The 25,647-nt window shown below is 39.6% G+C and overlaps 1 protein-coding gene across 1 annotated transcript in view; it reads left to right on the top strand.

Moving 5' to 3' along the window:
* The window catches only part of CHN2 (chimerin 2), a 158,542-nt gene that overhangs the window by 90,621 nt on the left and 42,274 nt on the right, over positions 1–25,647 (top strand). The window contains exons 5-6 of the mRNA XM_039710590.1: positions 2,354–2,467; positions 4,138–4,423. Of these exons, the coding sequence (XP_039566524.1) occupies positions 2,354–2,467; positions 4,138–4,423 (400 nt within the window). The remainder of the gene's footprint in view (positions 1–2,353; positions 2,468–4,137; positions 4,424–25,647) is intronic.

Raw genomic sequence — 25,647 nt, 5'->3', positions numbered from 1 at the left:
TATCACTAGCTGAATTACATAGATCCCATGTTCTATTTTTCATTCCATCCCAGACACACCATATGTGTTTAATGATCTACCACCAGAAAGCTCAAGAACCAATAGTTTTGCCCCTAATTGCTGAAGTTTCATTTTTAAATATTACCTTTGCCAATGAGGAATGCAGATCTAGCCACTAGAGTAGAACAGAGCTGAAGACAGCAGCTAGTTGAGTTACACGTCATACTTCCTGCAGCAGGACTTGTAAAACCATTGCTGCAGTCTCTTATCCTGGAACGTGCCTGGGTTTGTGGGGCAGCAGGGCTGACAGGAACTGTAAGATGCCATTTTGGTGAACCTGTCCAGGCAAGATCACCCTAGTTATTATCATTCAGAAAGGAGATTTCAGAAGTACTAAGGTAGTCTTATAAAAGCAGCTGAGTCACTACTCAGAAGTACTTGGAAAGAGAAACAGCAATTTCTAGGGAAAGAAACTGAAAAAGCCATCATTACATTTCTGTATAAACCTGTGATGTGGCTGCACTTTAGGTAGTGCACATATTTCTGTGCACTGTCCCTCTCTACCCTTTACTCCTCCATCCTTGTCTCAAAGGTTATGGGAGAAGAGAAAGGTGCTGGAAGGGGCAGCAATGCTGGAGTGAAGGGATGCAGCTCCTGCCACAGGAGGTCACCTCAGTGGTGCCCAAGAAGGGGACATGCACTGTGCCTTTTTCAAGTTCATTGCCAGAGGCAGCTGCAGAGGCCAAAAGCACCAAGACTAAAAGGGTTTACAAGTGAGATTCTCAAATACGTGAAGGGTAAGGTCACTAGTGATCAGACACAATTGTGTCTACAGCAGTGATGGATAGACAGGGATGAGAAGTGAAAGAAATATGTCACTGCTTCCTGCACCCTTTCTGTAAGCATTTCTTGTCGGCTGCTGTCAGAAGCAGGCAGTAGTTCAGGGGATCTTGTACCACATACTTTTCATGCTCTTATAAAAATGTACTAAAAATATCCATAAGAAAGCCCAGATTGCCAAGTGCTTACCACTCATGGTTAAAGAAATTTCACAGGTGCCCCAAGTATCACATCCAGATGATTTCTTAAATTGATCACAGATCCTGATCACTGCATTTTGTGGAGAATATCTTATGCTTATTATTTTTGACTAAAATTATTTATTGCCTTGAGTTTACCAGTTAAACTCATGTTTCAGTTATGTCATTTAGAGGATGTTTGTCCCCCACCTGCACAGAGAGAAAAGATTAATCAATTCACATTACCTTTACCATGAAGTCCCACTGGAAATGTCATCTAAACCTAATATTTTCAATATGTATTAGTTGTGAAAAGACAACGTAAAGAGAACGGAACAATTGCACTTACATCCAACATGTTTTTCTTCTCTTTCATTACCAAGCCAGAGGCAGTGTTAGAAATGTGCCACTTCATATGTATTGTCAGAAAAGAGAAAATGCTGAAGGCCAGTACATTTTAGTGCCTTTTTTTAGACAGCAGCAAAAATAGAAACTTCCAAAACCTCTGAAGAGATCCTCAGAGACTTATCAGCTAGCAAAATGCGCGTAGGAGTTAAGACTCAAACTGCTGTCAAGACTGAATTTGTACTTATGGAGAGATCACTGCTAAATATTGGTTTTCATAAGGTTAATTGTGCATCCTAGGCCCTCTTTCTTTCTTAAAATAGCAATGACAAAAGAATCAGAGAAGTATTGCTTTTTTCCAGCACTGAATGAGGAGCTCCTTGACATGAAGAAAACAATGTTTTTCTCAAGACTTCTCTGTACCTTCTTCTACTTTAATATATGCAGAATAGAATTTTGAATAATTGTTTCCATTTTAGTCTCTGTTTTCCTTACAAATTTGAGGAAGCAATATAATATTAAAATGAAGCAAATTGATTATCAGAAGACCTATGATTTTAATTATACTTAAATATTTATGTATATAAATACCTGCCTTTAAATAACTACATATTAAAATGCAATAGTTCATTTTTATTTAAATGCCTTTTTGCCTAGTTTTCAATTCTGTTGTAAGGCCACCAGAAAGGAAACAAGGAGGAAGGGCATAGACTGGTAAAAGAGAAAAGTTGTGAAAAGACTGAGCATTTACAGAAAATAATCTTTGGGTGTAGCTGAGTTTATCCTGACTGAAAGTGCATTTCCAGTGTAATTTTTGTGTCTGTGCTGAACTTGTCCAGGCCAGGTGACCATCCTGCTCCTTGGATGCTACCCTGATGGCTTAAACCATGGCACTCAAGAGTGCTGAAGTTTTCAAATGTTTTGTGGGGTGGAGAAGGGTGTTTTTATGATTGGATTATTCTGTAAGTCACGGAAATATCTCCCCTTAGGTTTCACGGGATCATTTCTCGGGAGCAAGCAGATGAAATACTTGCTGGTGTAGAAGGAGCGTATATTCTTAGAGAAAGCCAGCGGCAACCCGGCTGCTACACCCTTGCTCTCAGGTAAATGCTGCTTTAATAGTTCTAGTGTAAGTGTGCTTAATGGAGGGGATTATATTGGTCTCTTTTTGAGTGAAGTCTGTCTCCACCGTTAGCTAATACACTGCGTGACACCAGGGTGCTTTAACACCCTCTTCTCAGCAGTTTGACCATCACAGTACTGCAGCAACCCAGTCTCTCCTTCAGCACCTGGCTAGGAAGTCTTTTTTCAAAAGCAATGCCCATTTTCAGATATTTTTTTTTTACCTAGAGTTAAGTTTTGTAAAGATGGATCTTCTCCTTCAAGAGTATAAAAGATGCAAGTGAATACAGAATAGGAATGTGTCCCAGTAGAGGACACAGCCAAGTTGTCCTTGGAGCTCAGTGTTGTGTACAAACATCAACAACTATCTGTGATAATAACCCCAAATAAAGCTGGAAAATCATGACATCCAGAAGCTGAAAACTGGCAGTTTTCTTCCCCAATAGGAGCTCAAGTTTTTTGTAGGAATGCGTTGTGAATCATGGGATGCTGCTGCTCAAAGAATTAAGAGTCTGCTATTAAACTGAATGAAAAATGCAGTGGGAACCCAAGCTCCAAACTCACTGCCCCTCACAGGTCCCTTTCCTGGCTTAGCTGTGTCATTCAAAACGTGCCCACTCAGGTCTTCTTTAAGAAGACTTTGCTATGTACTAGCAAGAGAAGCAAGAGGACAAGATATTCGATTGCGTTTTGATGAAACAAACTCTTTGGCAATATTTCAAAATTTTTATAGCATTATTACTCCTGTGAGTTATACACAAACTACAAGTCTGCATTTTTACCCGTCTGCTAGTAAGACATGAAGAAAAATCCTTTGAGGAGTTAGCCCAAGTAGCTGTGATACAGTGATGAAATCATGCTTAGAATTTGTATTGATGTGCAGATGGTAAAGCTGGAAAAGCTGGTGAGTCATGCCAACTAAAAAGTGGTGCAAATTAAAACCAATTTGTGTCAGCTGAAAAAGAACAAACACAGTTTTTTAGGGTTTTGGAGGAGATTTCAAAATGAAAAATAAAAAAAATAATAAAGGATAAAAATTATGGCAAAATGCCTATTGTTTTGATGAAACAACATGTTTTCTAAATCCATCTGGATAATTATTTGTAGAATCAAAAACTGAATTTAATTATAAATTGGGATTTTATATGAAAAATCTGGATGAAAAATAAAAGGCTTAAACCATGTGATTTGAGGTCCCAACAAAATTTGCAGACATGCAGTTTTGATGCAATGCAAGGACCATTTAACACAATAACGTGTCTTTGAATGCTTTAATCAATGATGGGATTCCAACATCAGTGTCACAAACTGAATGTGCTACTACAGCACTTGGATTATTAAAACACTTTAAAAATCTCAGTAGATTACACCTGCTGTTAATAGGGCTTTAATTTTCCCACATAACTTTGGATATTTAATTTGGCCCTGAATTAGCAGCTTGGTCTCCCTGGCTTCCTGACAGAGCCTGATTCAGACCCTTAGGATTTTGATTACTTGGTAGATGTCCATCTCTTCATTGACTGTAAATATGCCCATATGTGGTTAAGCACCTGCTTTCTGTACCTCAAAAATGCTTCATGATGGAAGAGCCTTCAGCACGGTCTGAATTCTCTCTTTCTTCTCTCCCTCTGTATTTTTCTGGTGTTTGCAGATTTGGAAATCAGACCTTAAACTACAGGTTGTTCTACGATGGAAAGCACTTTGTTGGGGAGAAGAGATTTGAATCAATCCATGATCTGGTTACAGATGGCTTGATAACATTGTACATAGAAACAAAGGCTTCTGAGTATATTTCCAAAATGACAACAAACCCCATATATGAGCACATTGGATATGCCACTTTGCTTAGAGAAAAAGTGTCCCGGAGGCTGAGCAGAACAAAAAATGAATCAAGAAAAGCAAGCGTAACGAGTGAAGAAAACACTCCAGTTGAAAAGGTAAGCATTCAGTTTAAAATTTTCATAATTAATACCAGTCTTTCTATGAAACCTGAGAAGAAAAAGTTTTGTCAGAGGACCTGTTTCTATTTTCCTGTACTTTAATAAGTATTGCTATCCCACTGCAAAATTAATATGACTTTGGGTCCCAACTAATATTTGACTGGAGCTTATGATAAAAACTTTCTAATAAGTACCAAAGGTAAATGTTTGCACTATGTAAATATAGGGGTATATATTATTTACCTTAGGAGCTGCATCTAAATTGGTCACAGGTTATATTTGTCCATGTATATACTCAAGCATTTTTCCACAGTGGAGTTATGAATCCGGTTCCCACCGACCCTTCACCACAGCTCAAGTTTGTTGTCTTTCTGTACATGGTTCAAAGCTCCTCTTCTCTGACAAGCCTTTGGTGGATGGGTCTCAAATTGGGATATGGTCTGTTTTCTTTCCTTCTCATGGATCTGAAGTTGGGATGTTGTCTGTTTGCCTCCATTTCTTCTCACTCTTCTCATTTGAAGTGGGCTTTGCTTGATCTTCTTCTCTTACGCGCTCGTATCCCAAAGAGTTGTATGGACTAGGACTTAACATTATGATAAACTGAGAATTTTGTGCAGTTAGCAGCCATCTGAAAATGTAAAATTAGAAATTATTTTACATATGAGAAACAGCCTTGTAAGCAGTGACATGTGGATATTTTCATTTCCCAGGTGGTATGGCAGCAAGAGCTGTCAAACAAAACTTTGGTTTTGAGTCTGGTCCTTGAGCTGAATTGACTTACTGACATTTGTTAAGCATACTTCTCAGCGTGACTGTTGATTTTAGTGTTCAGTGTGCTGGCCAGCTAGTAGAGGAACTAGAGCCAGTTTTTATTTGGAAAGCAGGGAGTGAATTTCCTGTCACATAGTCATGGCGAGTATGAAAGAGATCAGCTTTTCTATATGTATCTTCGTGTCTCTAGGGCATTTCTAGTAGGATCATCTGTTGGATTCACATATCTGCATTGGTTGATTATTTACTGGTTTGGTTTTCCCAGTAATAATAATTGCTTAAGTAACTGACCTGACATGTAAACCTATTCATACTCTATAACAAAGCAATTCCATTGACAATGACATTTTTTAGGGAAGGCATACTGATGCAGGGAAGGCCTTTGGAGAAGGGCACAACAAGTCCTCCATTCACATTTTATTTCAAAATAAATACACTGGTGATGGTAGTTTTTGGGTTCAGTTGAATGGTGTTGTAATATCCAAGAGGAATAGATGCCGTTGAGACTTCCAATGCTCATTCAGTTGATTCCTGTGATTGGACACTGGGTGATTTTGAATGTTATAACAGGCATAAAAAAGGAAATTTTTACTTTATTTGAGGCACAATAAGAAGTAGACATAGTGCACTGTGACAGATTTTTTGGTGTAGATGTTTCTGTACAAATAAGGGAATGGTCCAGAGAGTGTTCTGGAACTGGGATGATTATAAATATTATTGCATTCACATAGTGTAATAAAGCAATCATGGAAATTGAAAACGATGCTACATTCTCTAGGAAATCAGAAAAATATGATCTCTACAAGAAAAAATACAGTTTCAAATTTGTGTTTAGTTTTACCTACAGTTTTTGCAGTTGAGGAGCAAGACTTCTGTTATTCTCAAAATGTTCTCCAAGACTTCAGAGGGGTTTGCTCGAGTACCAAACATTCCATAAAAGATTATGTTTTCTGTTGTGCTTGTAGTTGGATGCCATCCTTCAGGTTGGGCAGCTCTAAGTAGGCATTGCAAAAACCCTTTTAGTCCAACAGAAGGCAAACCCTCTCTGAAGGGACCCCTGGCCTCTCCTTCACCACCACCTTTTTACTGATGTATGGTTTTATGCAGCTACACAATAGGTGACACTAGCAAACAACTCCAGATTAAAACTGACTCAGACAGGAGAAAAAATAAGTGAATTTTCTGCCACGTCTGCTACCTGATCCACTTCATATGAATAAAGATGCAGCACAAGACTCTTCCCTGATAACAGCTTAAAAAAACTATTCTATTGGCTTAATGTGAGAGAAGTGCTGCATTCTTAGTTCCAAGTACCTGTGCTTAAAAATGTTTGGAGTTGATGTAATGCTCTGGCAATAGTGGAAACACACCTCTGGACCTCATTAATGATTGTGTTAGGTCCTCTTTTGTATTGCTGCTGAATGAAATTTAAGTGTTTAGAGGATTATTTGTCTCTGAGGTGGCTCTAATGTGAAAGGCAGGTCCTTGGCCTACAAGGACTTGTGCTCATCTCAACTTCTGTACGTGCAGGCAGGAGCAGCCTGCAAGGCTGGGCTCTGTGGCTGTGCTGTCATGTAAAAATAGCTGGCTTCAGCTAAGCAACTACACTGTTGGCAACCCTCTCTGCCTTCCTCCCACAGAGGAGAAAAGCAGAAGGAGGAATAGCAGCTGTTTCTAACATATTTCACTTGCCAGGAGGAGTAGGAGCAATCACAGCTATAAGAGGAGTGGGGCTAAATAGGCAAGGGGATCTGCTCAGGCTGAAGACCTGGTGTAGCAGCTGAAGCCTTGATATTGATGATTAGGATTCCCAATGGGCTTCTCTACCAGTACTGGTAGTTTTCCATCATCTCATGCAAATCAGTGGGGGAAAAAAAAAAAAAAAAGGATTGCATCAACTAAAATATTAGTAACTAAAAAAAAAAAAAAACCCTCACAAAAGTCTGTATGATGGCTACCATGGCTGCTTTTGATTCAAATGCTCCTGGGGGAAGTCATGAGAGGTTTGGTATCAGAGACTCAGTGGTCATCTTCTATTTTGTTACTCACAGGAGCCTCAGATAAAGTATGGACTGGGCTTTGGAGTAAACTGGTGAATTATCAAGCGTTTTTCAGTACTAACAAATAGAGATAAAACAGGATAAAAAGAATTTCATGTTTGTTTTATATAAACTTTAGAAGTCCTCTAAAATAGAAGAATATTATGGGAAATTGGTAGTTCAGTGAGAGTTCTATCAGACATTTTGCTTGAGGCTGATATGTCTTGTACAGCATTTTAAACAAAGGCCATGATTTGCCCTCAAATCACAACCTTCACCTACTTCAGTAACTCCAGTAAATTTCAGAACCCTAGAAATAAGATAATGAATATTCAGTATGACATTTTCCTGCAAAGTAAATTCTTTGCTGATTGCGTGAAAAATCATTCATGTTTTTTCCTCTGGCTAGCTGAACGGGAAAAATGCTAAAAAATAATATTATTGGGCTGGTTTTCTTTTTTTAAATGCTGACTAGAGTGTTTTGAATAATCCAGAAATGATAGGGGGTAGCCATACATGCAGGACAGAAACTTCTATTATTTCTCAAGAGGAGGATGAGAATTCAGTGCTCCAAGGTTAAGCACCAGTACTCTTCTATCTAAGAAATTAGGCTCTTTGCAAGTGAGATTTTGTTTCACACTGAAACTAACTCCAGAGTGTGAAAGTGCAGCTGAAGGCATTCATCTCCTCGGTGGGTTTGTTAGCACCATCCAGGGAGTCTGTCCATTCTGTCACCTCCCACGATGACAGCAGGGGTTATTCAGTGTCACCCCAGTGCCACTGCTTCATGGGGTGGGCCAGCAGAGGGGCCACCAACACACAGGCTGGCAGGAGGAGCCAGCACTCGGGTGAGATGCCGAGGTGGTACTGCCTGAGGTACTTGTCTGTTCCCATAATGATAATTTCTTTGAGGTTGTAATTAGTGGAGTCATGCCCATTCCACAAGGGGATGTGATAATTGGGCTGGATTAAGCTGTTGTTGTTCATGCTTTTTTTATCCTACATTTTTTATATCGGGCCTAAGAAAACATTTATGCTCTAAGATACTTAATGCTGGTGTTTCATCCAAAAGTTATTCTCGTCTGATTTTGAAGAGGTGCTTGATTTGTAGACGCAAATTCCAAATTTTAGCCTGAATAGTTTAACAGATCTTTAATCTGAAAGGAACCACAATGATTTTTAGGAATGAAAAGTTTTGGGGGAACAGCATGCTGCAGATTCTTTCTTAGTAGGGTAGGCAATTGTCATTTTAACAAGGATCCAGGTTCAACAAGGATTTTGGATAGAGTTTTTTGTGCAAAGAAAATTTGATGATCACATGTTCTCTGTTTAGAGTTGTGATTTAAGCTTGGGAAAGTTGTGATCACCTGCGTTATGTTTGTTCTGCTTATGGTATGCTGTACTTGGGGCAAATGAACACATACTAGAGAATGTAGGGCAGATAAGTACCCGGTACTGGTGTAGCCTGTAATTAATTACCAGTAGTTCAAGTTAATGGTAAATGTAGGAGAGGTGTAACCTGCTGTAAGCAATTAATCTTCACATATTGGATGAAAAAATTGCAGTAATCTGTCAGTAAAATATGTAGTTCTGAAACATTTATTGCTATTGCATTTTCCTGCAAATGCTGCCCTTACTGAGTCAGCAGTCTTTGTGCCACAGACAGGGAGAAAATAATACCCCTTTCTAATCCTACCTCAGCAAGTGTAATTTAGAAAATATATTTGAAGAATTGAAATGTTGGAAGTAAATACAAACTGTAGTTTCATGAATGCTCTGAACAGGTAAAAGCTGTCCCAGCTGCTGATGGAAAAGCCATCCTGGTTCCCAGGTCTTGCAGTTTCAGTCCCATTCCTGTGACCTGCCCTGTGCAGTACTGCAATCATCCCATGCCTGGGTGAGACCTGGATGTTGTGACACGGTGCCCTGTGTCAGACAAAGGCTGTGCCCCACAACTTGTTTCTTTGCTATGCTGGTCTGATGAGAAGAGCACAGGCTGGAGTTAAAGAAAACCCTTGGCAGCATTCGAGCTTAAAGTGTTTGCAAAAAGAATTATCTTAATCTGTCTGAAAGAGGACAAAGTGTTGTAAGTGCAGTAAAGATTAAGGAAGGCTTTTTCCAGTGCCAGGTCTCTGCTTACTTGGGTCCTGGCAAAGCTCCCATCAACTTCTCTCCTGGTTGGATGTGGCTCAGCCAGTTCAAACATACTGGTTGTACATGAAATATGAGTTTGCTTGGAGCCTGGGCTGCAGTGCTTGTTCTGCTCTCTGGCTGAAGCACATGCCAGAAGCAGCATGAGGCATTTAGCAGGGATGGTCTGTACAGAGCAGGGCAGAGCTTGAGCTAAAGCAAGAGCAAGCTGTTCACTCTTAACAGTGGGACAGTGCAGAAAACTCTGCGTTGCAGTTTGACATGGCAACCCCTCTATATCTGTTTGGGTGAAACTCATCACTAGACATTCATGTGCAAATGACAGAGCCCACAGTTGATATTGCAGCTAGAACTAAAAAGCTGAAATGATTAGCATATTATGAAGTCTGGGAGACTGTAGATTTCCGTAGCAGAAAATACCACACAAGTAATAGACAGATAAGAAAACTATTCCTATTAAAGCAAAGGTGATAGAAAAAGAAGAATAACTTTGCTAGAAGTTGATATTACTGTTCTCATTAGTCATGCTGCTCACACACAGATTCCCATAGAAGAAAATGCAAGACTTCCAGGAAGGACTGTTTTCCAACATCCCTTAACTGGAGATGTAATCTCATTATGGAACTAAATTTTTAAGGGCACTGCTGTTTTTCTTACATCAAAATTGTACAAGAGGAAGTAAATTTTAAGACAACCTACGATTTGGTTCGATTTTTGTAGGTGTTTGACACTTTTCAATTGTTATTCACACCACGTCCCTTTCCCAAGGCTTTTTACCCTCATCTTACAACTCCATTTTTGTCTCTTCATTGAATTTTCTACAGGTACTGCTATTAGCCAACAATAAAGAAATCTTTTCAGTCTTTCATTTATTCATTATTCTTCCCATTCTGCAGCTCCTCTAAACCACTAATGATCCTATTACAGGTTGCTAGATAGTGTTTAATTCTCTGCTGGGATGTCTATCCAGATGTTGAGCATTTCCTTCCACAGGAGGGCTGCAGGGTACTGTGCTGTCCCAGCAGCAGATCCTGGGGTGAAGAAGGTAGTGAGCAGAAGCATCTGTTCCTGCAGGCTCTGGGCTGGAAAAGCACTGATAATTTGATGTGGTGTATTTTACATTGCCTACAACTCCCTTCTTTTTGCTGCATACTTGGTCAGAAAAAATTAAAATGCTCAGTTCTACATGGATGTTAACAGCCCATCATTGTCTTTTATTAGTGGTTACAGTCACACTCCTGTAGGCATGGCCTCAGAATTCACAAGGGACTTCTCCCTGGCAGTACTGATTTTTCCCAGAAGATGCTCAGACACCACACTGATAAAAAGCAACATAAATCCTGTACACAAAGGTGGCCTTTATCTGCAGGGTTAAGTAATACATGCAGTGATAAAAGGTGTGTGGCATTTTTGCTGCTAGAAGCAACAAACTAATACATCAAAATGACTTTGGGAGTAATGAATTCCTTTCATCAGTCACTCAGGCTTGTCCTGCAAGAGTAGCATTCTACACACAGGTTACCACACGCTCGTACTTAATTGTAGCATGTCTTGACATGAGTACTTAACTACATAGCTAACTCTCTTTAAATAACCGTTAGCAATTCAGGAGTGATTCCATCCAGAGTACTCTTGGGTATTATAGCACAGCAAGGAGGAGTTTATATCAAAACAGTAGGTCTACCAGCATATATATTTTAATATTTTTTTATTTCAAATGACAAACAGCATCATATCAAAAATATATTCAACTGATAATTTTCTTTTGCCCTTCTGTGTTGGCATTCTTTTGTATTTTCCAGCTGTGTCTCTGCAGTTTTTTGTTTATTTAGTGCATCATAAATCTAAAATAGACACTATATAAGAAACAAAAATAAGAAAGCTACCAAAATAAAATTGTGGAAAGTGTCTGTTTCAATTCCTTCCCTCTGACTGTCTATGTTTAGGAAAATGGGCAGTGCTTTGTTGTTGACTGTGGCACTCCTAACTATTTAGCCTGATTAAAGAAGGATTTTTGAAAGGAGTAATTCTTATCAATTATAACAGCAGTGTAAATTTGAGGGAATTGAGAGAAAGCAGAGGGAATTGAGAGAAAGAGAGGTTCCATAGCAAAGTATTTGCTTACATTGCTTCCCTGAACTGTCAACATCTCTCCAGGTTCCTGGTTTATGTTATTACTGTCAGCTTAGAATTCATGACTTTTGCCTTAAGCAGAATAAGTGATATGATTATGCCTGAAGAGAGCTTGTAAGTTGGAGACAATACTGATTTACACAAATGACATGATGCAATGGGTACAATCTGATCCATATGCTACTGAATTAAGGGGAAGACCCCCAAGGATTTCACTGAGTCTTGGAGCAGTTCAGGGCATTGCTAAGCATATGGAGCAAAGGTAAATATCCACTTTGTTACCATCATGGTCTTTTCCAATCCAGTGTTTTTGAAAGACAGCCAAATGGAATAAATGTGAACGTCACAACTAAGTTGAAATGTTCTCAGATAAGAATTTCAGTTTAGTACTAAAAATTATTCAATACACCAGAAGTGCTTATAGTACTCCTAAGGCAAATGCCACTTGTCTCTTCAAGTACAGTACTGTGTATCTGCAGGTAGGCTCTACAAAACTCATAAATTAATCCTTTTCTCTTGGGTATGTTCCTCTTATGAGCTTATTAATAATTCTACTAAAGCTAAATGTTTGTTGCATAAAAACCATGCTTAGTTTGATGTACTAAAAATAAAAGCTTATCTGAGGGTATATTATCTTGGCTTTTATACTCTTTACACAGTTTGATGGTATCCAATTCATATAAACAAACTTCCGCAGGGATTGGGATGGAGCCTTCAGCATAAACATTTTATTTTGTCTAGTCACTGGAAAATGAAAAGACATTTTTTAAGTAAAAATCTATACTTGATTATCTTGTAGGAAGGGCACTAAAATTTTACAGGCACCTTTAAACTGCCATGTTTTGATATTGGAAGACAAGTGTTCAACTTAAATAGAAGAAGAGATTAATTTCTGGTAGTGGAGGACTCAGAATTAGTGTTAAAAAGAGAGTATTTAAGTTGTGAGTAATATTTTTCCTTCATATTTTGATTAGAAAATAAGTATTTTAAGTGATGTACATGTCTAGGTCATACATTGGCTTGGCTAATTATAAGGAAAAAAAATAACCTGTCCTCTGTGTTCATGCTGAATATGACAAGAAATTATAGGACTGAAATACAGTGATAAGCATTGCAGGTTAGCTATTAAGGGAGAAAAGAAAGAATAATGAAATGTTGGGCTAGAGTGCCTGAGGGGGTGACAAAATCTCCCTCATCAGAAGGCATAGAAACACATTAGAAAACATCTGGCAGAAATGGCATAGATAGCATGGATACCTGAGTCAGGCAGGAGAAAAACATCTCACATCTCACAGTACCCTCTAGTCCTATTTCTCTGTGCTTTTCTGTTTCTGCAAATATATTATCTACGCTCTGATTCATCTTGGCTAGATGAAGACAATGTACTAAAGTAGCTAAGGAAAAGTTATTTGATTACTCCCTCTGGGACGAGGGGACATACAACCTTCAGTTCAGAATTGCCACTGCACTAGTGAGGCATTAACTGCAGCCACAGTCCTCATGTCCAAGGCTTTTCATCTGGTCTCTCACCACAGAGAGGCAGGTTAGCAGCCTGCATCCACATCCTGCAGCTGGGATACCAGAAATCCAGGTGCAGGTATCTCCCTGGTCACCTTTAGGCTGGCTCAGCAGCAGGAAGTTGGGCACAGTCTCAGTTAACAGAGCTCGAGGGCTCTGCCAGGCAGGGGAAGGCAGCAGCCTGGGCAGGAGGACAGCTGGTGGTGGCCTCTGTGAGACATGTGCTGTTGACTGTTCTCAGCTGAGGTTGGGCTCCAAAGTTCAGGAACCAGTTATAAAAACTCCTCATATTTGGAAAAGTGGATGCTGTATAGTGACAAGTACAAATTCTAACAGTGGGCTCTTCCTTTTAATGCATTCTCAGCCCTGGAGATCAGTGGGACTGCGCACAGTCGTCAGCATGGTTATAAAGAAGGAATGCTGCCAGTTAGACTTGATTGCCTTTTTGATAGATTTACAAAAGTACCGAGTGAAAAGAATGCAGCAGATGCAGAATAATTGGATTTTTAGTAAAGTAGTACAATTTCTCATGAAACTGCACTCTTGACATTAATTCAAATTTGGTTGGCTCATGAACATGGTTACACGGACCAAAAATAGGTAGAGGAATTTCGAGCAAAAAATAGAGATAGACAGCAACTTGATGAGCTGGGAAAATGTAGCTGATGAAGTACTGCAGGAACAGGAGTTTGATTTAAGATTTTTATTGATCTGGAAAAAGTGCAAACAAAACATTAACAAAAACTCAGGACAGTCACTCATACAGGAATTTAATCCCTAGGAACATAATGAGCATCTATGACAGAAGCATCAAGAGAATCTCAATTAGGATTTTTAAGAGGAGAATTGGGTGGTTTTTACACGCATAGAAAGGAGCCAAGCCACATATGGGCAGTAGCTCTTCTTTGGGGAGGGTTGTTTGGGTTTAAGCCAGGTGTGACACTGTTGAGCAGGAGCTGGCAGTGACAAAGGAGGAGACTGACGTGTCTTCAAGAGAAATTATCTTCTGCTTTTGAAGATGTTATACTTTGAGAGAATCTTTCCCTGATCTTCTGCTGGTTCCATCTCTCAAACCAGTACCTATAGCTTTTGTGACTCATCCACTTTTGGCAAGCTGTAGGGTAGAAATAGTGCTTCACCTTCCCAGGTGAATAATTCTGCCCAGTACCTTTAGGCAGGAAGATGTGGGAAGCCTGTGCCAGGTGCCATTTGGCAGATGGCACAAGGCAGCTTTTCTGAAGTCTGTCATGCTTGTTTGGGACCTTGACAGCAGAGATGACCCTCTGAGGTCCCTTTTTAGTGCCTTCTGCATTGCTTATGGCAGTCTGAGCTGTGGGCTACTCAAAAAAGGAGGGGCTAGGAGCGTAGCTTGGCCGAGTTTATCGGGAGCAAAAGAGAAGTTGAGACAGGGCTTTTTGTTGGGGAGGGAGGGGACAAATCTGGAGAAAGCATTTCCAGATAAATCTGCCTAGACTGTATACAGCCTAGACTTGCAGGGAACAGCTTGGGAGGAATCAGTCAAGATGATTTATGAATGAAATTGTCACAATTAAACACTAGGTGGCATGTTTACTTAAGAGTTTCTGGGGACTGAATTAGGGTATCTTGCACTGCCGACACCCATTTGTGCATGTGCAATGAGTGGTTTCATGGGAACATGACCACCCGATGCCTTTTTTTGACAACAACCATTCATCTTGTTCTTGAAAAACGTGGCACAACAACATCAATGCTTACTTCAGCCTGAGAGTTAGTCTTTAGCTTCTGAAAGTCGCTTTTGTTTTAAAACAGATTGTGAAATGCAGTGCTGTAAGGAATAGGTGTGTACATGGAGCTGGTCCTACAGAGGGATCTAGTCTCAGAGCACTTATGTAAATAGTGGCAGGGGTCAATATGCAAAGACGTCATGTGATTTACCTGTTTTACTTATCTGAAAAGCTAATGTGGGAATATATAATGCAGTTAAAAATTCTAATGAAGCACACATTTATTTTTACGTGAACAAAAAGCACAGCTTTTGATTTCAGAGCTGGGATTTTAAAGTAATGGCATCCAATGACTGTATCATCCAGTTATAGACACAAAATTTCATGAGAAAATGCAAAACTTCCTCTGATTTCCTCTGTTCTATTTTTCACTAAATTTGACTTTGCAAAAAATATATAAAAGGAAAAAGAAAAAAAGAAAAGAAAAGGTACCTGCAGTGTTTTCTTTCTTAGCAGGTCAGAGTGTAAGCTCTGTATCATCCAGTTATAGACACAAAATTTAATGAGAAAATGCAAAACTTCCTCCAATTTTCTTTGTTCTATTTCTCCCTAAATTTGGCTTTGCAAATATATATATATAAGAAAAAAAGAGAAAAGAAAATAAATAGGTACCTGTAGTGTTTTCTTTCTTAGTAGGTCAGAGTGCATGCTCTCGAACAAAGGTGTGATACTGCCCCAGCTGGAATGAGAGCAAGCCTGCATAGCCACGGGTTGAGGCACTTTGCTGTCCCATTAGAGCTGCCCAGGACTGGAAATGTGGACCAGTGTGTGGTGATGCACATCTCCAGGGCCTTGGGGCTGTGCTGAGCCAGCTTCCTGAGCAAGCACAGCCCGAGCTGTCTGTGGAGCAATAAATATTTGTATATTCTCAGACTCAGAAGAACCCTCACTGATACTAGCAAATGGAGGTGGGGAGCTTGATTCTTCTGCTAGGTGTATTTGAGGTAGAAGACTGCAAATAAAAAGACAGTAGCTGAAATGTTCATACTTTTCCAGTTTATTGCCTATTTCCTTTTAAAACATGAGTTCAAGTACCTGAATAAGGGTAAGAATCATGACATTAATAAGAAAGAGAAGATTAAAAATTTCAGCCATCAGCAGCCTTTCTGACTATATGTAAATTGGCTTAACAACTGTGGAGGTCTGCACTCTAACACCACCACCTACTTCTATCTTGTCAGGTTCTGCTAAGAATAATTTAGTATTTTGAATAGTTGTGTGTTTAGAGATGTGTGCAATAAAGCAGAGAAAGTCCTTGAATATTTAATATTCCATAAACAAATTAAAAAAGAAGTTAATTCAGTTTTTGATAGCACTTCCAATCTAATATAACATTATCAGAGAAAATTGAGAAACATATATTCCTATAAATTATTTATAATTTTTCCTTCTGTAAAAATTTAGCGGATAAATTTGTGCATAGAAAAGAAGTCTTGATATTCTGAGCTTCATGTGACTTTAAAGAACACAAGTTCTGCATCATCCTCAAGGAAAAAAACCAATACAGTAAAATTCGGTAACAGTATAACTGAGTATTGCAACAGGGAAGATGTATTTTTCACAAGGCTTAAAAAAAGAGCCAGGGGAGTAGGGGGATGTGGGAGGAATTGTTTGTATCCCTGAAAAAGAGAAATTGGCAAATAGGAAACAGTTCTATAATAGCTCATGTGAGACAACAGAGCATTTTGGATTAGCCATGCACCACAGGTAATACCAGTTTATCTTTTTATTATTGTTGCTCCGTTCACTATTCACTGTATTCCAAGATGCTATCCATGGCCTTTTGGGGCATAATTACATTTTTCACTTGATCTGTAATTTAGTAGCTGGAACAAGAAGACAAAAGGTTATTGGGAATCAAACCTGACAGCCAGGAGGCTGAAGTGCTGACATTAGTCTGCCTCTGACAGGTCTATGCCTCATATTTTGTCTATGAGTGTGTTTGTGATATATTTAAAAAGCAAGAAACTCAATAAAAAGGATTCTCAGCCCACACACAGGTGCAGGCAAAATGCATGAGCAATGAGCATTGAACTGTCTGTTTTATTTTCAGCAGGATATCTTTTTTTGGGGGGTGCTGGAGGTTTTTTTGGCTTGCTTGTTCTGAGCCTAGTGAAAGTAATTGTCACACAGAACATCAGAGGATGCTTTTCTCCTTCCATTATCAGTGCACATTCTGTTGAACTTCAATCTGTATTACTGAGATGGTTGTCTGCTTTGCCATTTTTAGACAGCCCAATTAGTCCATTGGTGGACCTCTGTACTGAGAACCTGTTGTGTAGTTGTGATTGGCATTTGCTAACGAAATTATGGGAAGTCCTTCACTGTCTGCCCTTCACCTCTGTAGGTAGTCATGAATTAATAATGTCTGTATCTCAGCAGCTGGTGAGATCCCTCCTCAAGGTTTCCACTAAGGCCTTATCTCCACTGCCATTGCACAAGAGACTTTGCATGTGGACACTTCCTTCAGTTCACAGAAAGGAAAGTAGGAAAGCAAAGATGCACAAACAGTGGCTTTAGGGCAGAAGTGCAAACCTGTCTTGTTCAAGAGTGATGTGTCAGTAGCTATGGTAATTAGGGTTGTTTTGTAAATATGGTCTCATGATGGTTTATTTGGAATAGTAATATTGATGCCCAAGGTATTTTGTATACTTAACAGATCATAGAAGTCAGTCTGTAGAGGAGGGTGCGTGGCGGGGGGGTGTTAAGGAGGCACACGTGTGCCAGTGGAACTGAAGGTCAGGGTTGTACCCAAGCATGTCTCCATGACAAGCCAAGACCAAGCCTATTTTGGCATTGTAGTCAGGGCCAGTGAGGTGTTGCCACCAAAGACTCATAAATCCCAACAGAAAAGTACAACCTGCAGCAAATTTTCTTTTAATTAACATCTCTTTATTGATCTCAGTGGCAAACACAGAAAAGACAGCTATTGTAAAGAAACTATGGAGCCATGAGACACAGAAACAATAGCAGAAATGGCATAAAAGCCTTTGAAAAAATTGCTTACTGTTCTCAGTCATCAGCCTTTTTCCTTGAACGTTCTTCTGTGGCACAATGCCAAAGTCAAAACATTTTGCCTTAATTACACTTCTATAGATTTCTTGGTAGTTCAGACTTCTGGACCTAAAAACTGCAGAATTTTTAATACATCTCTGTAGGTAAGCATAAAACAAATACAGAAGAGATAGTGCTGCAGATTTCATCAGATTTAGTTGCCAGAGCCTGAATTTCCAAATTCCCTTGACTTTAATAAATCTTCCCTGAGATGAGTAAACAAGCACGCAATTTTCATCTAAACATAGCAGCACAGGGATGTGGTGAGCCTTTGGCTGTGGGCAGTGAGATGGGAGCAAATGATAGGCAGTCCAGAGTTTGAATGTAGCAGCTTTTGGCTCTTAGTTCATCCCTTGGTTCAACAGGTCCCACTACCTCAGTTTTTCAGCTCTGAGTAAAATTTCACATTGTGTGCTTAGGAGAGACTTAGTAAATAGAGTGTTCTTTTTTCCAGTTAAACATTTTGCAGCTTCCACATCTATAACTTTGCTGAGGCCTCATGGGTGTATCTCTGGTAATGGTGCTTTGAGCTTTACCTTCCTTAGCTTTGGGCCCTTCTGTTCAATCTAATTACTTGCTTTTACAGGGCTTTACTTTTTTCTTCTCAAAATCAAGCTTGAGAACTTTTGGTGGTGTAATAAAGGAGTCCAGGGAACTTGTTCTGACATATGAGACTGTCCAAGCCAGAAGCTGGGGAGAAAGATTTTGAAATACAGTCCATAAAAAAGTTGAAACCATGGATGTGGTTAGATTGCACATCTTTTGAATGAGACACTTCAAAACAAGGAGCTATTGTTGAAGCTAAAGATGTGGTCTGTATATGTCCTACAGCAATAATCAATTTTTTCTCTATTTTATATTTTGTTAAAAATACGACTACTGTGCTGTCACTTCAGAAGAAATTGTGCTGCTCTGTTCAGAGGAATAGGCAACACAACAAAACGTTGTCTTCCAACACTGCAGTCACCTTGGGCTCTGCTTCCTCTTCCTCTGGGCAAGAGGGGCAGGAGAGGCAGTGACTGGTAACTGCACTGTCTGCACTCCTGAGCTGATGGGCAGCAGGAATAAAAAAACACTGGGTTTTTAAAAAGCCCTATATAGCAGCTGCTGCAAAGAGTCACCACCAGATTGCCTCAGGATGTGACACATTGAGTTACTGCCATTGCCACTCTTCAGTGAAGGGGAAACTTCAGCAGTGGCCCACTGCTGATAGTTAGAAGAAGAAATCCAGGTGTCTGCACCTTGGGAAGAGGCAGCACCAAGCTCTGATGTACTGTCCCATCCTTTGCCTCTCTGTGGGATGACCAAACATGATAAATACCATAGCTGTGTTGTGGTGTCTAGGCTAATCTCAGAAGAGGAAGAGTGTGTAGCACCAGATTTTATTTATACATCTTCCCACTGGATATTTGCAAATCTTTCCCATTGTTTGGATCTCCTGAAGGGCAGGAGATCAGCCTCAGTCCCTCTTTAGCAACATGAATCTCTTATAAGGGGTGAAATGACAAATAATTTTGGCATAATGGAGCTTGAGGTTTATCCAGATTCTGTTGCAAAAAGAAACACGTGATAAGAAATGTGACTTCCTGTTGCTGCTACTAAGGAACAGAGCATTAATAATTTCTTCTGACAAGTGACATCACTTCCAGAGAAGCAATGAGGAAAAAAGCAAACATCAAAAACATGAAATAAATATCTGTCTGGGCAGATCTTAGTGTCTGTTGACTTCCCTTTTTGTTTAAAAAACATATCCACATTTCTAAACATACTCTCAAGGATCAAACATGGGAATTTTTGAGGAACATGCAGAAATTGCTTTCTTATCTGTCTGTAGTCTTAAGTGACATTGAAGGCACAGCAACAAGTGGAAAGACATCTTCCAAATTCAGAACAAAATGGCCATGTATTACAGACATATATATATATAATATAATATATAATAAAGGGTTGGATCCAGCTAAGCTACAGTATTATTATTAGGAGCAACCCTTTAAAATACCCAGGGATTGTGATAAATGTTGGGCTTAACATTATTTAAAGGAAGAAGATTATTAAGACATAAAACTAATTCTTTTTGGCCCCAAATGGATACCATAACTGTTATGTAGATGTTGATATACAACTAATATATGGATATGAAAATTATGTAAAGTAAAAGAAGTTCCAGATGAACAAACTGTTCGATCTGGTTCTCCAACACCTTGTATCAGCTTGAGGCTGGTGTAAGATCTGCCTGCCAAAAACAGGCATTGAAGAATTGAAGCATTATTCTTGTGGACTACACACATTTTTTAACAATAAATTTTAAGGAATTCTATGCCCATAATAATTTTTTTCTAGAAAAAAACCCCCACTTTTTTTAGTGTGTGCTCATGTACACAAAGAGAGGAAAATGTTGGTGTTATTGTCGTTGCCCTTTTTTAACTTCCTCAAGGTCATCCAGGCTGGTTGTGGAAAACCCTCATTGGGAAGTATTTTCATATCTGACATTAAGCATGTGGCAATCTCAGGTTTTGCCTTATGAACTAAAGAAATTATGGACATCACAGAGTGTTGATGCAGGATTAATCAGAGCAACATCAGGACAGACAATATCTGTAAGGCTGCTCTTGCTGACTTGTTTCAGAAGTCAAAGTGGAAAAAGGGCTCTTCTGAGTCTCTAGGGAGAAGGATGCCCAGGAAAAGTGTATGAAAGGCTTTTTAACCCAGTAGATCACTTGGTCTCCCTCCCTGAAGCAGATGCTTATCAGGAGGCATGCTCTTTTATGTGTGGCTTTTTTGGAAGGGGAGCATGGAAGGGAGAGGAGAAAGACCAGCAACAGCAGGGGGATTCAGCCTGGAAAAAAGACAATTCAGAGCTGCTCCATGAAAAAAACCTAAATACACCTGTTCTTTGGGAGCCAAAAATATCAGATTGTCTGAGAACACAGCCTGCTTTGTGTTTCTCCTCAGCCTTCTACATTCCCTGCCAGCAAGCAAACATGTTGAGCCCCAACATTTTAGGTCTCAGATTGGGATTCTATGTTGGGATTCTGCCTGCAAAGTTCTCAGGTGTTACTCTGAGTAATCTTGGAGGAAATGAGAACTTTCACCCCAGTCAGCTGTGATAAAGGGCAGCAAAGGTTGCAAATTCAATTGCTGTATAAAATTGTCTCTCAGAAGCATCCCCCAGCAGGAATTTTGCCTTAACACTCTAACAGTTTAAGGAGAGAGATCTTGGTAAAAATATCATATGAGAAACCAGCAGACTTGTCTCCAACCTGATGCACTGAAATATCTCCCCCCACCCTTACCTTATGGTTTTTCCTTCAATCATTTTTATTTCCTTTATTTAAGCTATCATCCTAAAAACCATTTTATGCCACCCTTAGTTTTCCTCATTATTTCCCCTCTTGCCTTCCCAGGACAAGAAAAAGTCTTTCTTTTGGCTTTTTCCCACTTTATGCTTCAGAAACCCCAACACAGATACCCTGGTTTCTGCCTATGGAGCACCGGCACAGCAAAGGAAAACTGTCACCTTCTGCCGCAGCACAGAAGATGCAAGAAGAACCAGCAGCAAAGGGGTTAAAGGGAGCCCCATAGCAAAGATATGCAATGCCTTGAAATTTTAAGCACTAAAATCTATTAATACATAAAAGAATAAACCTCTGCAATTCCAGATATTTCTGGTTGACACTAAACACTTGGAGCCAGTTATTAAAGGTTTTTTGGTTTTTTTTATTGTGAGCATTGGAATTGGTGATGCCTGGCTTCCCTATTCATTTGTGCTCTATCTTTCTGCACACTGTACCACCCCTACAGCAAGCCCAGCCATCCCTCCAGACCTTTCACACATCCATCCCTCACCTCCATTCCTCCTTCCTCTACCCTCTTCTCCCCTTATTTCCTTTTCATTTCACCACCTGCAAAGGAGGCAGAAGGCATTGCTGCCAGGCTGGTGAGGAGAGAGCACAGCAGCTCAGACACATCTCTCACCTTAATCAAGCTATCAAGTTTCATGAGACTCAGAGTGTTGCTCTATCAATTTCAGCTATAATCAGTCAGTTGGTTCAAAAGATAGGGCAAGTGGCAAAAGAGATTGACATACACTGCAATCACATTTCTAAGGCAGCTTGGCTAATTTGAAGCTGATATTACTTTTTATTTCAATAATATTTTTAAGCTCCATAGGTACAGTTTCCAGGCATATTTCTTACCTTCCTGAAAGTATAAGTGTAGTGAATGATAAGATATACCTCTACTTTTTATTCCACCCTATCTTTGTAAACATACTTCTATCTGCAAAATACATGGCTGCAGGGGCACCAATGGTTTCAACCAGTGCCACACAACCTGCTTCTGGGTGTTTGTGACTTGCCAACTTATTATATTTCACAGATTGGCTTCAGGTGTCTCAAAAAAAAAAAAAAATCCGAATTTTGCTTTTCCCTGAATACCACAGGTGTAGCTGACCACAATTTTCACTTCTTGATAGCTGCTAGAAGAAAATGTGTCTGTGGGGGAGTTGGGCACTTCACCAAAAGCCAGAGGCCTGCTCATTTGAAATTGTAAGGAGGGTGAGTCCTTCCTCTCCAAAAAGTGGCTGGTGTTTTTACATGGTGTGGAGGGGAAAAAAGGTATTTTACTTGAGCTGTTTTTCACACAGTTGAGTAGCATGTGGCTCCCAGACTTCTTTCTTTTCAAGTGGACTGAAAGGAAGAGAACAATTGCTCCTGCCTTAGTTCCTGGGAATAGCAGCTTTAGGAAGGACAAAGAGCCCTTACTTTTACCTACAGTGGATAAAATTGCGGGAATCTCTTTCCTTTTCCTCATCTATCAGAGATCTCTGAGAAATTTCTCATTTTTACCTCCTTCCCTGGAAATGAGGGCTCTGGGGGAAAGGGGCATCACCCCTCTGTGATGGAGTTAGGTCCCTAGCTAAGGAACATACACTGCCTCCTTGCAAAAGTGGTGAGAGGGCCTCCAGAGTGGATCTTGTCTTTGTACCTGAGTAGACATTAGAATCATTCAGGACAATCTGTTCTGAACCAGTTTGCAAACTCCAATTCCCCAAATTATGCTTGGAGTTACATGCACTCAGTGATACAGAAAAAATACAACAGAAAAATAGGCAACAAATGGCATGCTCTAGGTTTGGTTTGTTTTAAATCTGTGAATAGGCTACTTCTAAAACTTGTTCTCCATTTTTCTGATTGCCCTGATTCCAAGTGCAATCAGAAATTGAGCTTCCTTCTCTTCCTCAGTGGCACTGTTCTCCAGGTGAGTTACTATCTTGGTTTTGCAGAGGGATAAATGTGTGATTTTCTCCATTTGAAAAAGACCCAAAAACATTCTTCTGCTCAGCCTCAGCCATTTGGCTGGGAGGTTTCCACATATGTGTCAAGCTGGATTTTCTTCTGTGACTGCTGAAAACTACTCAGATGAGGCTGTGGGAAAGTACAAGCTTTTGACAGCACACAGAAGTTTCCAGCTAATGTAGTTCATTGGGAATTTTTCTACACAGCATTTTTCTGTTGAAAAATGCCAACTCCCTGTAGTGGAGGCTCAGCTCCAACAAATTGCTCACTTTAACAGATAGAGCCTGAAGGAGCCTGAGGTTGGCCAACACACGACACTCTCCCTTTTAGGACTTAAAAATTCCGTAGTCTCATAATTGCCTTGCTGTCAGCAAAAAATTGTGAAAATTCATTGATTCCTTACGCTCTTCCCATGACTGACCCCTCCACAAAGTTATTACCTACACTTTGCTGAGCTGTGCTGGCTCATACTGCAGATGTCTGTCCTTGTTTTTTAAGCTTTGGTCCAGTCTGGACAATTAACCATGTTGGAGTCATTGGGGTACCCCAGCTCACACTTTCAGCCTGGGAAAGGGATTCACATTGTTGCAAGAGTCCAAAGAAATTAGATTAAAGAGCCAATATTAAAAGAGCTTTGAAGGCACAAAATTAAGATAAGGAATGCCTGACAGAGGGTCACCAGTACAACCTCAGCTGTGCATTTAAGTGAAGGGGGATGTTTTAGTTACAGGATCTTTTGTTTCATGTGGGTTTCCTGCCTCACTCAGAGCACTGGAGAACCTTTGCTCCACTAAAGCAGCATGGTTGTATGGTTCAAGATGCTCCTTTCCTTGGGTTCAATTCAAGCAGTTTAAAAACAAGAAGAATTTCCAAACTTTGCTTTCCCCTGAATGTCACAGCTCTAGCTGACTATTATTTCAATTGTTTCCACTTTTTGATGACCATTAAGTCACGGCTGTGAGTGAGTGGGTGGCTGTGGGCAAGCAGCTTTGCCCAGCTATTTGTGGAAGTGAAAGGCATGTGATAAAAATGAAAAAAGAAGTCTACTGCAGTGATGAAACTGGTTGAAAGTTGCACAATAGGCTGGATTACATCCCTGCCCAGAGCCTTCATTTTGTGTTGGCAAGTAGTTCAAACATGTTAAGAGGCTAATGAGGCTACCTCTGCTACTGAGTGCGCAAATTAGATTCTGCAGAAGTATTGAGTAAGTGCAGGTGAAACTAATGGGATCTGTTATCTAAATATAGAAAATAATATAGCCTGTTAAATTTTATTTAAAAAATGCAAGCTGCAACTCCAATTAGGTGCTAAAAATGAGAAAATACTAATACAATGAGTCAGCCTCTTGTCAATAAACCAGGAATAATACCAGCTTTCTGATGGAAACTGTTGTGCAGCATCCAGACACCAGAGCTTCCCAATTCCCTGACGAGCCAGGAGGGAAGGGAGGGTCATTAACATTCTGGATTCTGAAGAGTTTGAGAGGAACATGCATGATGTGAACTAGCTTGAAGAAAAATAGTCTGTGCTCATGTAAACATAGACAGCATCATAAGACTTCAAGGGTCAGAGCTCAGCTTGAATTAAGACAGATCTCTCTTATTTAATATTTAGCATTGAGAGGATGAAAGAAGGATTGCCCTAGAAAAATCAGTTTTAAAATTCTGCGGGGTGCTGAGATTTCAGTTTAGAAATAAATAGGGATGTTCTTTCCTTTGCTTTGCACTTCAAAGATTTACATACGTGACAATGAGTAATCAGCTGTTTGCTGAGCGCAAGTCAGTGTGATGGAAAAATAGTCAATGGTTTGTTCCGTGAAGTCATGGGAAGAAACAAACAAAATAAATGACAAAGGGAATGTTCGATGTTTTTTTAAGAGCATAATATGGCTGATTAAAGCATTTTTTAGCACTAAGGGTAACAACCATCTTCATTGCTGTTAGAAGCAAATATTTTTCGTGAGAATACTGTAATAAGAAAAGAATCAGCTCTTTCAGAACGTGCTCTGGAGGGTTTATCCCTAAATCATGCTCACTGTGATCCTCAATTTGCCACTTGCTTCCCATCACTCAGAAGAAAGTATCTGCTTATCTCATAGATATCCTGAGGAATACTATCAATAGTTTCTCTTCTTATTAATATCTTTTCTCTTTAATAGCACTGATGTGTACTAGGCACTTTATGTACAAATGAGGAAGTGAGTTACTTTTCCTAGAAACTTGTCATCAATTGGGAATTGCCTGAAATAGGGTAAAATGAAGCTTTCTGGGCTGTATTTATTTATCTATTACTTGTGACAATTTATCTTTCATGCCCAGCTGCAACAGGTCTTGTTTTACCAAACCCAAAAACATAGTAGGTGATCCACAGTAGAGTCTAAACATGTCCTACAGCTGGAATGGTATTTTCAGGGAGATAAAAAACCAACCAACCAATCAAACACCAAAATTAAAAAAAAATATTATGTTGGTAGGTCAGTCTTGCTTGGTACT

Source organism: Passer montanus, unplaced genomic scaffold, assembly GCF_014805655.1.
Source record: "Passer montanus isolate IOZ18808 unplaced genomic scaffold, ASM1480565v1 scaffold10, whole genome shotgun sequence".
NCBI lineage: Eukaryota > Metazoa > Chordata > Aves > Passeriformes > Passeridae > Passer > Passer montanus.
The sequence above is the reverse complement of the archived record's forward strand: the minus strand, read 5'-3'. Positions and strand labels throughout refer to the sequence as shown.